We start from the raw sequence: 16,010 nt of genomic DNA on the forward strand, positions 1-16,010 counted from the left end.
GCACCCGGCATGAGTTTAAGCCACTGGGTCCAGGACTCGAACCACGGTCGACTACATGGGAGACCAGTGACATAGCCATTACACTAACTGCTGGTCCCATCTCTCACTTTCTTAATGGTGTCTTTTGATGAAAGGAAATTCTTAATTTATTGTGCTACTTTTTTTTTTCTTTTTGCCAGAGGGCATGTGCAGTCACCAGCGAGAAGGAGAGACAGAAAGTACCCCTCAATGGAGTGAGGTCATACGGCAATCCTTTTCCCTCCATTTCTCCTTCTCATCAGGGTTTTGGGTAGACACGTCCAGTGTTTTTCAAGCTGCTAGAGCTGGAATTCAAAAAACAGTAGGCTATGGGGGATCGAGATTTCTACACATGGTACTTAACCACTGTACTTTTGGGCTGCCTGTACAATCTATATTTTTTAGTTTTTTTTTTTTGTTTTTTTTTTTTTTTCCTGTAGGGTATGTGTGCTTGCTAGGGAGAGAGAGGGAAAGTGAAAAATCACTCCCCAGGGGGCAATGGCCACACTGCAATCCCTTCTCCAGTCTCCTCTCAGGATTTTGGGTGTGCATGCACACACCTCCAGTGTGATTTTCAAGCTGCTAGATCTGGGACTTGAATCACAAACTGTGCAGCTGGCCTTGTGGGATCTAGTGTCTTAACCTCCAAGTCACTAGATGGTCCTACAATCTATGTTTTTAAAAAGTATCCAAAGCAAGGGCAAAAGTGGAAACAGGTTGATAATCACTACTCTGGTTGCTAGCAGACCAGAAGCTGAACTGCCTGTCCCGAGCAGCAAGGTTTGTCCACACAGAGTGCATTGCACCAGCAACACCAACTGTCAGCGCCTGCTGAGGATAAGGAATCACCAGGGAGCAGGCCAACAGCAACGGGTGGGGGTAGGGGAAATGGGAAAGGCTCCAATAAGACATAGCCGAGCCGCTAAGGCTTTTCAGAGTCTGACTTAGAAACAACCGATTTTCTAGAAAAGCTGGATACCAACACAAAGGATCAATCATCAGATAAGCTTCTCGATGAACTAAAACCTACAAAGAAAGAATCATCCTCATATTCGGTGTGCAGTTAGCTGTCCTCTAAGGTTTTTTCTTGCTTTTAGGCCAATTTTAAACTAAAACTGCATTTGCTGAGATTTTTATATCTACAGTTAAATTCTCACCTTCTGGCCATTTCAGCAGATGAGAGAGAAGATTTCATGATGAGAGAACATACCTCTGAATTTGCAATTATGAGAAACACTTACCTCTTGAAAGAGACTCACAACTAATTTCAAATTCAACCCTAACAGTAATACCCTGCAATCGAAACTCACACCCCTCATCAACAGAAGGCTGCCATGGCCATCATGCCAGTAGGAAGCCAGGAAGGGAATGACTATTAAGCCAGAAGACAAGAGGGAAGGCAGGCTCACTCCTAAGAACTATCCCATCGGGACCAACAGGTGGTGTGGTGGTTAAGGTACTGGACACTCCCACATGGCCGACCAGGGTTCAAGTCTTGAGTCTGGTAGCTTACTTTCTCATTTCCTCTCTTTCTCACTGTTACCCTCTGTCTCTCTCTGGTCAAACTAAAAATAAATAAATAAAATGTTTTTTTTTTTTTTAAATGAATGAATAAAATAAATAAATAAATAATTGTTTTGTTTCGCTTTTTAAAAAGAACTATCCCATCAAAATACCCTGGCAAAGACCAGGTCTGTGGCACAGTGGCGATGCGCTGCTCAGGAGAAGCCAGACCCCCATGGCAAACATCATGCACAGCACTTAATTCGGGTTCAAATCCCTGGCCTGGTCAGCCTGTGCCCCCAGTGCCCAGGACCTGATGACCTGGAGGCCTGAGAACAGAAACTGTGGCACAACCAGACCCTGTGAAGGGTGCTTCTTTCTCTCATGTATAATACACATTCTACCATGAGAAAAGAAAAAAGAAAAAAACCCTAGTAAAGCCAAAAGTCAGTTACTACACGAACTAAATCCAAGCTAAGAGGTTTAAACCAATTACACAGGAAAGACTTGTAAGAGTCGGGAACCTCCCTTTCCTCCCTTACCTGACTGAGACCTGAGAAAAGAATCACATGGTAACACTGGCCCTGGAGGGGAGGCTGCACAGGAGCACCAGAGTGAGGCCACACACTGCAGTCGGCACCGGGGGCTTCTGTATCCTTGTGGTTACCATTCAAGGAATATTAGAATAGGTCAGCTGGTAGATTTCCAGCCTATCAAATTCTAACCCCATAAATGGTTCACACCTATACTGTGCATACTCAAGGAAAGCAGCAGCAGACAGCTCACCTCTAGAATATGGTAATTCGGTTTCTCAGATTGCAATCACTGATGTGGAAAACAGCTCTTCCTAAAGTGCTTTTTTTAAAAATTTTTTTAGAATTATTTTATTTAACTTTATTTATTTAGTTTAATTCAACCAGTGAAGAGCAGAGAGAGAGAGAGAGGGAAAGTGAGAAAGCAAGTCACCAGGTCCGGGATTCGAACCATGGTCAGCCATATGGGAGTCCAGCGCCCTTAACCACTACGCCACCTGCTGGCCCCCCTAAAGTGCTTTAATCACAGAATTTTAACCTTGTAGCTATACTTTATATATGTATAATTTTACTAAAGATAAGATGGTATAGCAAACTTCTTATGGCCTTTACTGGTATTTGACAATGGGCATGGTAGAGGGACTTATTTCACTTGTCACCAGTTACAGAGGAAGTCTTGAGCAAGACAGTTTATCTCTTTCTCTGAACCTCAGGATCTTCTTTTTTTCTGGAGAAGTTTTTGCTATAGGGTGTGTGCACTCGCCAGAAAGAGATAGAGAGAGAGAAAACGAGAAGTCCCCCCCCAGGGAGGATGGCCACACCATAATCCCTTCTCCTCCATTCTCCTCTTGGGATCCTGGGCACACACGCACACGCACCTGGCGTGAGTTTAAGCCACCGGGTCCGGGACCTGAACTGTGGTTGACTACATGGGAGTCCGGTGACATAGCCATTACACCATCTGCTGATCCCTAAACCTCAGAATCTTTTGTGTCTACACAAGGGTTAAACCAGTGCCAGTGCCAATTCCCTTTTTGGGAATTATCTATTTCATTTTATTTACCATTATTATTTTTTAAATTTTGCTATAGGGCATTGGAACCAGTAGGTGGCATGGTGGTTAAGGTGCTGGACACGCCCACATGGCCGACCACGGTTCAAGTCCTGGGCCTGGGGGCTTGCTTTCCCACTTTCCTTCTTTCTCTGTCTCAGTCACTGGTTAAATGAAAATAAATGAATAAATAAATAAAACTAAATAAATAATTTTTTAAAAATTGCTACAGGGCATGCATGTTCACCAGCAAGAAGGAGAGAGAGAGAAAGCAAGCTGCCAGGATCTGAACTGCACTTGAGCATGAGTGAGACCAGGGCCTTAACCACCATACCACCTGCTGGCCCACCAGTGCCAATTTCCACCTGAACACAGTACCTTGAACCAACTCATTTAGAATTTATACTACTGCCTTCAGTACAGAGTCAATTCAACTTAAAAAAAAAAAGGAATATAAATGTTTCCTCCAACAGCTTAAATCTAGCGGTTTTACCCTCTCTTCTCACAAGTACTATTAAAATCCTTCCAACCAGAGCACTGAAGCAGTGCGAAACGACACCTAAAGACATCTCAGACTTTTAAACCTTAACTGTTTCCACAGAGTCTCCCTCGCCTTAGTCTGTATTGTATTCCTGGGTGCCGTGTACTTACACTTCGGGTACTTCCTAATTGCTGGGCTCTATATACCATTTCACCTCCCTTAGTGCACTCACCACTAGACAAGTGTTTTCCGAATTCGTTTATAGAAGAAAAATTCTCTAATCAGAGGAAATCTTCCTCAGAACACCAAAGCATAAAATACGTTTTAAAAAGAAGGTGGTTCAGGGGGTTCCTGAGCAAAAAGTGAGGAGAGGAAGGATCAGGCGCAGTCAGCTTACTTTCTCCCTCTCCCCCTTGTCCTCTGAGTCTTGAGTCTACTCCAGAAGCTCCGGACCTTCACTGCAAATGGGCTACTTCCCCTAGGAATTTCGCCTAGTTTCTGGAACGGAATCTATGCCCCAATTCAGGCATTCCCCTGGAGGTAACAAACTTCAACCAGAATCACTAGAAATTACTCTGGCATAATCTAATCTCCGGCAGCACACAGGAGTCATTGCCTATGGGAAAAAGAATCGGGTGGCTAATGGAGAAAATAAACTTTAGCATTTTATACCATGAATTACCAACATGACAAAAGAAGTAATTTAAAAAGAAACAGAAATTCAATAAAAGACATTGGGCTTCTGTGAATTTCTGTACCTTGTTGTCCATGATTGTCCACTGGCCCTCAGGATTCTGCTTCAAAACACAGTGGCTTCGAGAAATCATCAGAGGGCAGATTTTGGATACCAGTTGGTATGTGACACCAAGTCCTCGTCCTATAGTCACCTGGGAAGATAATAACAATGTAAGAGACACCGTCAGTCACTGTGATGAAAAGGGACATCCTTTACAATCGTGTCAACCAGCAGTGAACACAGGTCCTGATGTGAAACTGGACAGATTCCTGTGGAACCAAACAGTCCACCTGCTGTCTCCTCTTCACTGTCTCCATGGGAGCTACCGAACAGAAAAAGGCAAGACACGGAAAAGAAGAGAAAGTTAACCATAAATCTCAGGGCTGGCAGGACCCTGAAAGGTCATCTGGTTCAATCACCTTTGAGATGGAGGAATGTCTTTCTATACATCCCTATCCACTCATCTAAACACTGCGAAGAAATACAAGGCAGGCCCTTTGACCACTGAACTCTCGGACTTGGCACTGTTCTCCACGTCAATGCCATCCATTGGCTCTGCCCCGGGCACCTCTGGTCATCTCCAACCCCCCTGCTTCATCACAGCTATAAAATGTCTCCTGAATCTTCTTTTATCCTGGCTCTATGTTTCCAGCTATTTCCACCCATCTCCCAGGACATGGGTCATTCTCATGGATCTGTGAAAGGACTCCTAATTTATCTTTATTCTTAGATGCCATACTAAGAAAAACAAATTTAATGTCTGTTAGTCAAATGCAAGCGTCACTTTCCCAGTTCTAGTTATCATCGCCATGGCATATACATTCCATTAGCATTCACAGCAGATCCAGCGCTTTGCCTGTACCTCCTCAGACTCACGAATGAGTCATTTCTTGGTCTTCCAATTCTCTTTCCCAAGTATTGCCCTAAGTCATATCTCTTCTCTTCTATACTTGACTAGTTTAGAAGAATTTGGATTCAAGTACAGGATTTAACACAAATTAATGTTAAATTTCAGTTTGTTAATTCAGCCTGCCACACAAGCTTGAATTTTTAATCTTCCATCAGATCAGACACACTCGATAATTCCTTTCAGCTTTGTATCATCCACCAAATTGATACGATGCTTTTTGTACATTTGAAATACAAAGGGAAAAATGAAATGGCACATAATCAAAGGCAAAGTTCTCAGGAAACCTACACCATATGAGTACACCTTCGAAAAGCTGTAATTTAAACATAAGTCTGCACTTGGTCCATTTCTCCATCTGACCCACAAGCATTGCATGAGAGCCTATGGAAAAGAGTGAACAGAAGCTCTGGTTCACATCTACCATAAGTCCAGTTCAAAATAACCTTCTGGGAGAGCAGCAGTTAGCGTAATGGCTATGTCACTGGACTCCCATGTAGTCAACTGCAGTCTGCGTCCCGGATCCGGTGGCTTAAAACTCACGCCGGGCGCGTGTGTGTGTGTGCCCAAGATCCCGAGAGGAGAATGGAGGAGAAGGGATTGTGGCGTGGCCATCGCCTCTGGGAGGTGATTTCTCGCTTTCTGTCTCTCTGTCTCTCTTCTGTCTGGCTGGCGAGCGCACGTGCCCTATATCGAAAACCTCTCAAAAAAAAAAAAATAAATAAATAAATAAAATAACCCTCTGAAGGCAGGAAAGAAATTCTTCTGAGATCCAGGTCTTAGAATTTCCAGCTTACTCTTTTCTGTGTACAAGCTACTCTTAAATTTTTTTTTAACTTGACAGAAGGCACATGCACTAGAGAGCAAATGAGAGAACACGCCCCCACACAATGCGAGGTGGCCACTGCTCGGCCCTTTCCCACACTTCTCTATCCTATCAGAGCTCTGGGCATGCACGTGCACACCTGATGCCTTTTCCAAGTCAGGCTGCTGGACTGGCACCCTCCTGCGGTCGGCCCTGTGGGATCTGGCTCCCAGTCGTAGCACTGTCTGGCGAGCACACGCGCCCTATAGCGAAAACCTCTCAAAAAAAAAAAAATAAATAAATAAATAAAATAACCCTCTGAAGGCAGGAAAGAAATTCTTCTGAGATCCAGGTCTTAGAATTTCCAGCTTACTCTTTTCTGTGTACAAGCTACTCTTAAATTTTTTTTTAACTTGACAGAAGGCACATGCACTAGAGAGCAAATGAGAGAACACGCCCCCACACAATGCGAGGTGGCCACTGCTCGGCCCTTTCCCACACTTCTCTATCCTATCAGAGCTCTGGGCATGCACGTGCACACCTGATGCCTTTTCCAAGTCAGGCTGCTGGACTGGCACCCTCCTGCGGTCGGCCCTGTGGGATCTGGCTCCCAGTCGTAGCACCTGATTACTGCGGCCAGCCCCACAGCCACCTCTGTAATGACCCACATGTGCAACCTTAGCTGGGGATATTAAACCAAAATCTGTGGTTTTCCAGGAGAGTGCCCTTTTGCTCTTTTTGAGACTCTTTCAGAATCATGCCTATCCTCCTCAGTCCCTCAAAGACTATGATGACTCTAAAGGCTAGCAGGTGGCATGGTGGTTAAGGGCTCTGGACCCCCACATGGGCCAAAGTGGCTCTAGTCCCGGACCTGGTGACTTGCTTTCTCACTTTCCTTCTTTCTCATTTACCGTCTCTCTCTCTCGCTCTGTGCCTCTCTGGTCAAATTAAAATAAATGAGTTAATAAATAAAGTTAAATAAAATAACTCTTTTTTATTTTGGCGAGGTTTTTTTCTATAGGGCGCGTACGCTCGCCAGACAGAGACAGACAGACAGAAAGCGAGAAATCACCCCCCAGTGGGGATGGTCATGCTGCAACCCCTTCTCTTCCATTCTCCTTTCGGGATCTTGGGCACGCACATGCGCCGGGCGTGAGTTGTAAGCCACCGGGTCCAGGACGTGAACCACGGTTGACTACGTGGGAGTCCAGCGACATAGCCATTACGCTAACTGCTGGTTCCCAATAAAATAACTCTTTAGGAAAAAAGATAAAAGACTACGACGACTCTCTTTGACCTAATCTACTCCTCCTCATACTTTCATCTCAGTGATTAACGCTGCCATCCAACCAACTGCTCGGCCTAAAATCCAAAAGCCACCTTTGATTCACCTGCCTTCATTCCCACATTCGGTCAGCCATTCCTACTGGCCGTAATTCAAAGTAAGTCATAAACCTGCTCACGTCTCTCTGACTATGACCTAGTCCAAACCACCAGACTTCCTGCTGCTTCTGTTCTTGCTCTAGGTCTCCTCAACTTCCTTCTTCACATAGAAACTGGAGTAGCAATGAGACAACTTCCCTTCTTAAACCCTCCAGTGATAAAATAAACAAAGAAACCCTCCAATGATCCATCCTTCTTCCCATGGCCTATAAGGACTTAATGTCCTAAGCCCTCTATCTTTATTATTATTTTTTTAAAATTTGTCAAAGGGCATGTGAGCTCACTGGGGGGGGAGGGGGAGAAAGAGAGAGAGAGAGAACAAGAGGGAGAGAAGGTGAGAAAGCACCCTCCACGGGGAATGGTCACGGTGCAATCACTTCTGCTCACTCTACCTCCTTTCAGGATTTGAGGCACTCATACACAAGCCAGGCATGTTTCTTAAGCAGCTGGGTCCTGGACTTGGCCATGTGGCTTCCACTCCCCTAACTACCATGCCACAGGTTGCTCCCATCGACCTTTTTAGTCTTATAGCATGGCACCAGCATTAGCTGTCTTAGCCACTCAAGCCTTTTTGTTCCTTAACCCTCCATCAAGTTCCAGAGTACCTGAGGGTCTTTTTCACTGCCCTTTTGGCATAGAACACTTTCCTCCGCTATTTGCAGGTCTCCTCTTCTTTGAAGTTTCGGCTTCCCAGAGGGGTACACTGACTGCCCTTGTTAAGCTGCTGCCTGCTTCTCCCATTACATTTCATGTCATTAGTGTGCACTTATCACAATAAACATTCTCTTGTCTGTTTTACCTTTTTCCTTTACCCTCTTACCAGAGCAGAAACGTCATCTCATCTGTCTTATATATCACTGCATTTCTGTACCTGGCATGGAGTTCAGTAAATATTCTTAAATTTGAAAGTGGGGGCACCAGCAGTTGGCATAATGGCTGTCACTGGACTCCCATGTAGCTGACCACAGTTCGAGTCCCAGACCCGGTGGCTTAAACTCATGCTGGGCGTATGTGCATGCGTGCCCAAGATCCCGAGAGGAGGATGGAGGAGAAGGGATTGTGGCGTGGCCATCCCCCCTGGGGGGTGATTTCTTGCTTTCTGTCTGTCTTTCTGGTGAGCACACATGCCCTACAGCAAAAACCTCTCAAAAAAAAAAAAAAAGAAAGAAAGAAGGAATGTTTTGGGTCAGAATTTAAAGACTTTATTATTACCACTGGAAACATGGAGTTGCAGCTAGGAGCTCTTACAATCTGATTAGCACTCCTTTCAAAATGTCATGACTACGTCCACCACAACTGTGACATGCTTCAGTTCTTATTGTGTGCTAGAAACTACATTACTTAAAGAAATTCCTCTGAATTAATACATATATCATTTAAAAATAGGATGTTTAAGGATTTATCTGTTTTCTACATTATAGCAAGAATTTTCATTTAGACAGCTTTATTTCTAAGAAAGTATCCCATATCCCATTTTCATACTTGAGAGGAGACAGCCAGATTGTCACTGTGGGTAGCCTGGGGAAAACAGGACAAAAAAGGTAAAAAAGCGTCTTTTCCAAATCTGTCCCCTACAGACTCTGAATCCAGAAAAAGGATTCTTTTTCATTCTTGCTTTTACTATCTGCTCCTAAAATTTACCCGAGTACTACAGATATTTCACCTATTACAGGTAAGATGTGTAATGGCTTATCTGGAAATCTCATCATTACTCATAACATAAAACTAAATTCCCCATGAGAACTGGGTGCTGATGAACTGCCAGCCCGTATGTTGGGGGCTGTTTCCACCTTAAACAGTTTTGCCAGCCCTGGAGCTCACTGGCATTACCGATCCAGAAGACCATCTTTTTCTTGCCCACCTTCCCTAATGCTATTCCTCCCCCCCATGAGTCCTGCTGTTTCCCAGGTGACCCCTAAATACTCTAGCACCATCCTCTTCTTTTTCCAACCCCTTCAGGGCAGAAAGTGTCATAAAAAACAAATATGAGAGAAGAAAAGGAGAGAAAAGAACTTACCATGGTTTTCCCCAAAAGCCTATGGCCTAGGAAGTAGCTTATTTGCAGTACATCTCTCCTTACTGTTTTTCTACCAAATTCTCTGGAATTCTCTGTCTAAAGACACTTATTTAGACACAAGCTACTACAGTATTCACTTCAATGAAATAAGAGGACCCCATTTTATTTAACATCTGAGCTGTTGAGAAGACTGGAAAGACAGAAACTGACCTTACTTATTGTTATAATTAAATTATATTAGCATATAAAAATGCTCTTAAGGGGCCGGCAGGTGGCACGGTGGTTAAAGGAGCTGGACTCCCACATGGCTGACCATGGTTCAAGTCCTGGACCTGGTAGCTTGCTTTCTCACTCCCCCCTCCCAGCCCCTGCATCTCTCTCTGATTAAATGGGAAAATAACAACAACGATAATGATAATAAAGTTAAATAAAATAATTCTTTTTTAAAAATGTTCTTAAAATTCTGTGTAAACCAGAGACCAGTGGATGGCGTAATTGTCAACCACAGTTCAAGTCCTAGACCCAGCAGCTTGAAACTCATGATGAACGCATGTGCATGCATGCCCAACATTTCAGGAAGAGAAGGGACTGCTGCATGGCCATCCCCTGGCGGGGGTGGGGGGGTTCTGTCTGTCTCTCTATTGCTCTTTCTGTCTCTCTGGCAAGAGCACATACCCTATAGCAAAAATCTCTCTAAAAAAAAGAAGTATTCTATGTTAAACCACAGACGGTGCTATGGTTTGGGGATCATTACAGGAAGAACAACTTCATCTCTTGGCTTTGTCTTCACACCTTTCTTTATATACACATTGCAGGTTACGCTCCGAATACCATCTAAGACCTGACCATGCAGAAAGCCATGCCTGCAGGACTCTCCTCCACGCAGGCCCCCAAGGCAAGCCACAATCTTCCCATGATGTTTTTACCAGGTACTCATTTGTGTGGCTCTCTCCCCAGAAGCTCCCCACAAAACTATCCAACAGTTCATAATACGTCTAGGAGGGTTTTACAGTCCTCCTGCCCTTGCTACGGGTCCCTGAATTCTATCTCACCATCCCACCCATCCAAGACTCTAGGCCTGCCAAGCTATTCAGAAGAATAATAAATTAATTCATAGCAACTGAAAAAATGAGGTAGTATCGGACTACTCAATTACCTTAGAGGGTTGTGTATATGCGCAATGCAAGTGCAGGAATCAGATTAAGTAATGTATATGAAATCAGTTAGTTATCATTTATTTCCCTGCGTAACTATATTAATCGGGTTAGTGTTCAGGTATTAGTGTCTTAATTTGTTAAACTTCTCAATGATATATACTTTTGGAAAGGGCCATACAGGGAAAAAAAGGTTAGTGCTCAAACTAAAAGAATGAATGCCTAAGGTGGACTGTTAGGCAGCAATACCTGGACAGCAAAGACCTTTGAGGGCAAAGAAGAAACACCAAAGACTGGACCTGAATCCCTGTTCTTTTGAGGGAGAGATTTTTTGCTACAGGATGCATGTGCTTGCCAGAGAGAGAAAGGGGGTATGGCCACAGAACAATCCCTTCTCTTCCATTCTCCTCTCGTAGGCACACACGCCTGGAATGACTTTCAAGCCACAGGGTCTGGGACTCGAACAGCAGAGGAGTACATGGGAGTCCAATGACATAACCATTATGCCATCTCCTGGTCCCCTGAATCCCCGTTCTGACTACTCAGCCCTACGGCCTAATATAAAAATCCACATATGGCGCTTGATCGTAATATAGCCCACGTGGATGTTCTCCGACTGCTTGACTGTCTAGGTTCTCTTTTCCCACTCAAGCCATAAAAGCTTTGAGTGCAGACATTATTTGTCTCACATTACACCAAACAATGTGAGGACTCAATAAATACCAGGAAGACAGAATTGAGACAATATGCCGTACAGGATCAACAAATGAATTAACTGACAATATAATGATGAACCATGCAGCTTTGCTGCAAAAGGAATCTTTCAAACAAATTATTTTGAAAACCCAAATGGTTCCTAGTAACTAGAAGCTTGTTCCTGACCCAGTGCTCCTTCCCAAACTGCCTGCAATCCCTCTGCGCTTCCCTCATCATCTCCTGAAGCACCACCCCAATTCTAGCATCTGCAAGTGGGCCTTGCCTTAATTTTTTTAGGTTGGGACCAGCAGGTGGCATAGTGCTTAAGGCATTGGACTCCCACATACACTTCCCATGGTTCAAGTCCTGGACCTGGAGGCTTGAAACTCAAGGTGGGCAACGTACATGTGTGCCCAAAATCCCAGTGACAAAATGGAGAAGGGATAGTGCCTGACCATCGCCCCTGGGGGGTGATTTCGTCTGTCTCTTTGGCCAGCACACTCTCCCCGTAACAAAAATCTCTCTAAATGGGGCCAGCAGATGCTGGAGAGGTTACATGGACTCCCACATGGCCAACCATGGTTTGAGTTCCACACTTGGTGGCTTGAAACTCACACAGGGCCCAGGCTCGGGCTAGAGTGCGTGGGTACCCAATTTTGTAGGAGGAGAATGGAAAAGGGACTACTCTGCGACCATCTTCCCTGGGGGGTGATTGATTTCTCACTTGCTCTCTAGGTCTCTATGTCTCTCTCTCTCTCTCTCCAGTGAGCTCCCGTGCCCTAAGGCAAAAACCTCTTAAAAAGAAACTTCCTAAAAAAATCTTTGTTATAAAAAAAGTATAGCTAAAAAGTAATTTTTAAGTTATGACTGCGTTAACAGACATGTAAGCAGCTTGGGAGACAACTCCGAATCCCTAACCCCGACCCCCCTAATAAAGTGCCACTTGAGATCGAGACTCACAGGACACCGGTGGCCCAACCCAAGGCGCCAACGGTCCTCAGGTACGTAAAGGAGGGACATTTTTACGTTAACGTTTCAGTATGTTAAGAACCATGGCCCAGAAGTCGCAACCCTTTTCCAAACACTCGGGAGAAAGTTCACACCCTCTGCGGGCCGAGGCCGTTCGCAACCCTCTGGGTCACAGCGACCAGGGTGCCCCCGCCGTCCCCGGCCTCTCACTGCTCCCCGCGCCCCGGCTCCCGCCGCAGCCCGCCCTCAGGCCCAGGCCCCTCCACCGGGCCACCTTCGGTGCCGGGTCCCTCCGGCCAGGCCCTTGGCCCCAGCACCCCCCGGCCCCAGCCAGTCGGCGTTCATCCCCCCCCTGCGCAAGCAGCAGCTCCGGCCGCCGACGTGGTCTCCCGTGACCAAGAAGCTGGGCTCCCCCATAGCCCACTCGGCCCTGGGCAGCGGTCAGCACCCAGTAAGTCCCCCCTCGGGGTCCCAGCCGCCTCTCCGCCTCCTCGCGGGCGCCATACCTAAACAACAGACAGAAGCAATCGCACCGCGCTCGCGATCGATGCGTACAGACTCCTGGGCTGCGTGCCAGGCCCCGCCTCCAGCTGCGAAGCCGGAGCACTGCGCCTGCGCAAAAGGACAGCTGGGCGGGGCGATGCAGGCGGGGCCCGGCGGTGTGGGCGGTGCTGGGGGAGCGGGGGGAGGGCTGAGCCCCAGGCCAGTCGGGCGTGGCCCGAGGCGCTCTCCCTCACCTGCCACTCCTCCCTTCGCCCTCTTCAGAACCAAACCCTAGGCACTGACGCTCCAAAGTGGAACCTCTCCTCATCTTTCCTCTTTTTTAAAAAAAGTTGCTCTATGGGGCCGGCAGATGGCGTGGTGGTGAAGGACGCTAGGTTCTCACTATGGCTGACGACGGTTCAAGTCCCAAACCTGGCAGTTTGCTTTCTCACTTTCCTTCTCTTTGTCCCTCTCTGGTCAATTTCAAAAAATAAATAAATAAATAATGACAATGAATAAAATTAAATAAAAAGTAACTCTTAAAAAATGTTGCCCTAAAAAAAAAAATGTTGCCCTGTACTCATATTATGACAGTAGCGCCGTTATTTAAAACAACATATTATGACGATTATAGCCACGTTATTTAAAACTACAGCACGTTTTAAACTTGTGGTAATGTTTAAGTCTGTTTATTTTGTTCCCAAATAGTATCTATTTTGTACGGTCTCCTTTCATTACCTAATTTTTTTTTAAGTTATAGTGGGGGCGGGGCACAGGTGGCATGGTGGCTAAGGACGCTGGACTCCCACATGGCCAGTGTGGTTGGAGCCCTGGACCTGGCAGCTTGATTTCTCACTTTCTCTCTCTGAGCTTCTCTGGTCAAATTAAAATTAATTAATTAATTAATTAAAGTTAAATAAAGCCATTCTTTTTTTAAAAAAGTTATACTGGCCAAGTTTTTTCTTAGAGAGTTTTTTCTTTGAGAACTTTTTGCTATAGGGCGCGTGGGCTCGCCAGAAAGACAGAGACAGACAGACAGAAAGCGAGAAATCACTCCCCGGGGGGATGGCCACCCCGCAATCCCTTCTCCTCCATTCTCCTCTCGGGATCTTGGGTACGCACGCACACGTGCCCAGCGCGAGTTTAAGTCACTGGGTCCGGGACTCGAACTGCAGTGGACTACATGGGAGTTTAGCTACATAGCCATTACGCTCGCTAACTGCTGGTCCCATAGATTTTTTGCTATAAGACGTGTCTGCTCGCCAACAGAGAGACAAAGAGACAGAAAGAGAGAAATCACCCCCCAGGGGGGATGGCCACGCTACAAACCCGTCTCTTCCATTCTCCTCGTGGATCTTGGGCACGCAGGCACAGGAGCCCAGGGTAAGTTCTAAGCCGCTGGTCTAACCCCTGTCCACGTGGGAGTCCAGTGTCATAACCATTGCCATCCACTGGTCCCTATACTGGTCACATTTATGGAGACAGAAAGCAGAGTTAGCTGGGGCTAGGTATGTGGGTGTTGGGGGGGGGGATGTTGATGCAAACTGCCTTGGGGGGGAGGTGATAGAAATGTTCTAAAAGTGAATAGTGATGACAATGGACAATTGTATACATTTATTAAAGTAGTGGAATTATACACTTGAAACCGGTGAATTTTATGTTATGTAAATGATCAGAAAAGCTACTTTTTCTTTAGGTTCAACTTCTTCTTTTGGATTCTCCAGAATAGTATGATAACTGCTACCCAAAATAGTGACTGGGCTGGTAGCTCAGTGCCCCCTTTTGTCTTTCCAACACCTGGCAAACAACTTTATTTTTCTTTTGTTTTCTTTCTTTTCCCTCCCTCCCTTCCTTCCTCTCTCCCTCCCTTCCTTTCTTTCTTCCTTTCATTTCAGTTTGCTGTAGGGAATGTGCCCTTGCAGGAGACACACAGAAAGGGAGAGGGAAAATGAGTAATCGCCCTCCTGGGGGGTGGACATACTGTAATTCATTCTCCTCCAACCTCACACACACCTGACCTGTTTTTGAATCTGCCAGGTCCGAGACTTGAACTGGTCCGTTGGTCATGAAGGATCCAGCTGCTTTAACTACCACACCACTAGCTGGCCCAATTAACAACTTTCTTATATTAAATTCTGTCAGAAAAAAAATGTATATACTAAATGAGGGACCAGCAGGTGGTGTGGTGGTTAAGGCGCTAGACACTCCGACATGGCCAACCACAATTCGAGTCCCAAACCTGGTGGCTTGATTTCTCACTTTCTCTCTCTCTGTCTGTCTCTCTTTAATCAAATTAAAATAAAGGGAATGAATAAATAAAATTAAATAAATAATTCTTTTTTAAAAATGTGTCTACTAAAAATAAAAATGTGTCTACTAAATGAATCACACAGAATGTGACAGTCCGTGGTCAACATTATTGAGAACTGAGCACCAGGTACTAGGCCAGCCAATCTACACACTTTATCCTAGCTGTTCCTCACAAATTATATGATACTGATGGTTACAATTATAATTCCTATGTTAGGGATGCTGACAAAAGGCGCCAGAGAGGTGGAGTAATCTTCCCGGAGTTGAATGGTGGAGTAGGATATCAATTCAAGTCTGTTTTCAAAGCCTCATTTGCTAAGCTTGGTTGCAACCCCAGCTGGAGTGTTTTATCCTCAGGGCACTATCCTACCAAGAACTACTGCCTACTGGTCACAGAGGCTCGGGAAAATCAATGGAGCCATAGCCGCCCCTTGGAGATGCTTCCCTGAGCTGTGCCTAGCCTCCGTCTGTGTGCACCCACTCGCCTCGACAGAACATCTGTCCCAGGACCTGCAAATACGCCTAGGGTCCGAACTGACCTCTGGGTGTCGTCTTAGGCTCCTCTCAGCTGAAACAGATTCTCCTCCGCCTTTTTTCCTTTGTAATGACCTTGACGATTTGAGGAACGCTGGCCAGGTTTTTTGTTGTTGTTGTTTTGTTTTTAAGTTTTGGCGATAGACCGTGTGAGCTCACCAAAAAAAGACAGGGAGCAGTAAAGAAGGAAAGTGAGAACTCACCCCTCTGTGGGGCTGGCTACTCCACAGGCCGTTTTTTCCCCTTCTCCTCTGGGAGTTTGGGGCACGCACACACATGCACCCGGCATGTTTTTCAGCTTTCCAGGTCTGGCACTCAAACTGTTCAGTCGCCCATGTGGGATCCGACCGCGTTCACCTCTGTGCCCCCC

At 45.7% G+C, this 16,010-nt stretch overlaps 1 protein-coding gene across 1 annotated transcript in view; it reads right to left on the reverse strand.

Annotated features, from left to right (window-relative positions):
* RNF8 (ring finger protein 8) overlaps positions 1-12,889 on the reverse strand; it is a 44,742-nt gene extending 31,853 nt beyond the window's left edge. Inside the window, exons 1-2 of the mRNA XM_027771887.1 lie at positions 12,588-12,889; positions 4,345-4,507 (exon numbers count right to left, since the gene is read on the reverse strand). Of these exons, the coding sequence (XP_027627688.1) occupies positions 4,345-4,507; positions 12,588-12,730 (306 nt within the window). The 5' untranslated portion in view covers positions 12,731-12,889. The remainder of the gene's footprint in view (positions 1-4,344; positions 4,508-12,587) is intronic.
* Between the last annotated feature and the right edge of the window lie 3,121 nt (positions 12,890-16,010).

Source organism: Tupaia chinensis, unplaced genomic scaffold (assembly GCF_000334495.1).
Source record: "Tupaia chinensis unplaced genomic scaffold, TupChi_1.0 Scaffold000238_1, whole genome shotgun sequence".
Classification (NCBI taxonomy): domain Eukaryota; kingdom Metazoa; phylum Chordata; class Mammalia; order Scandentia; family Tupaiidae; genus Tupaia; species Tupaia belangeri.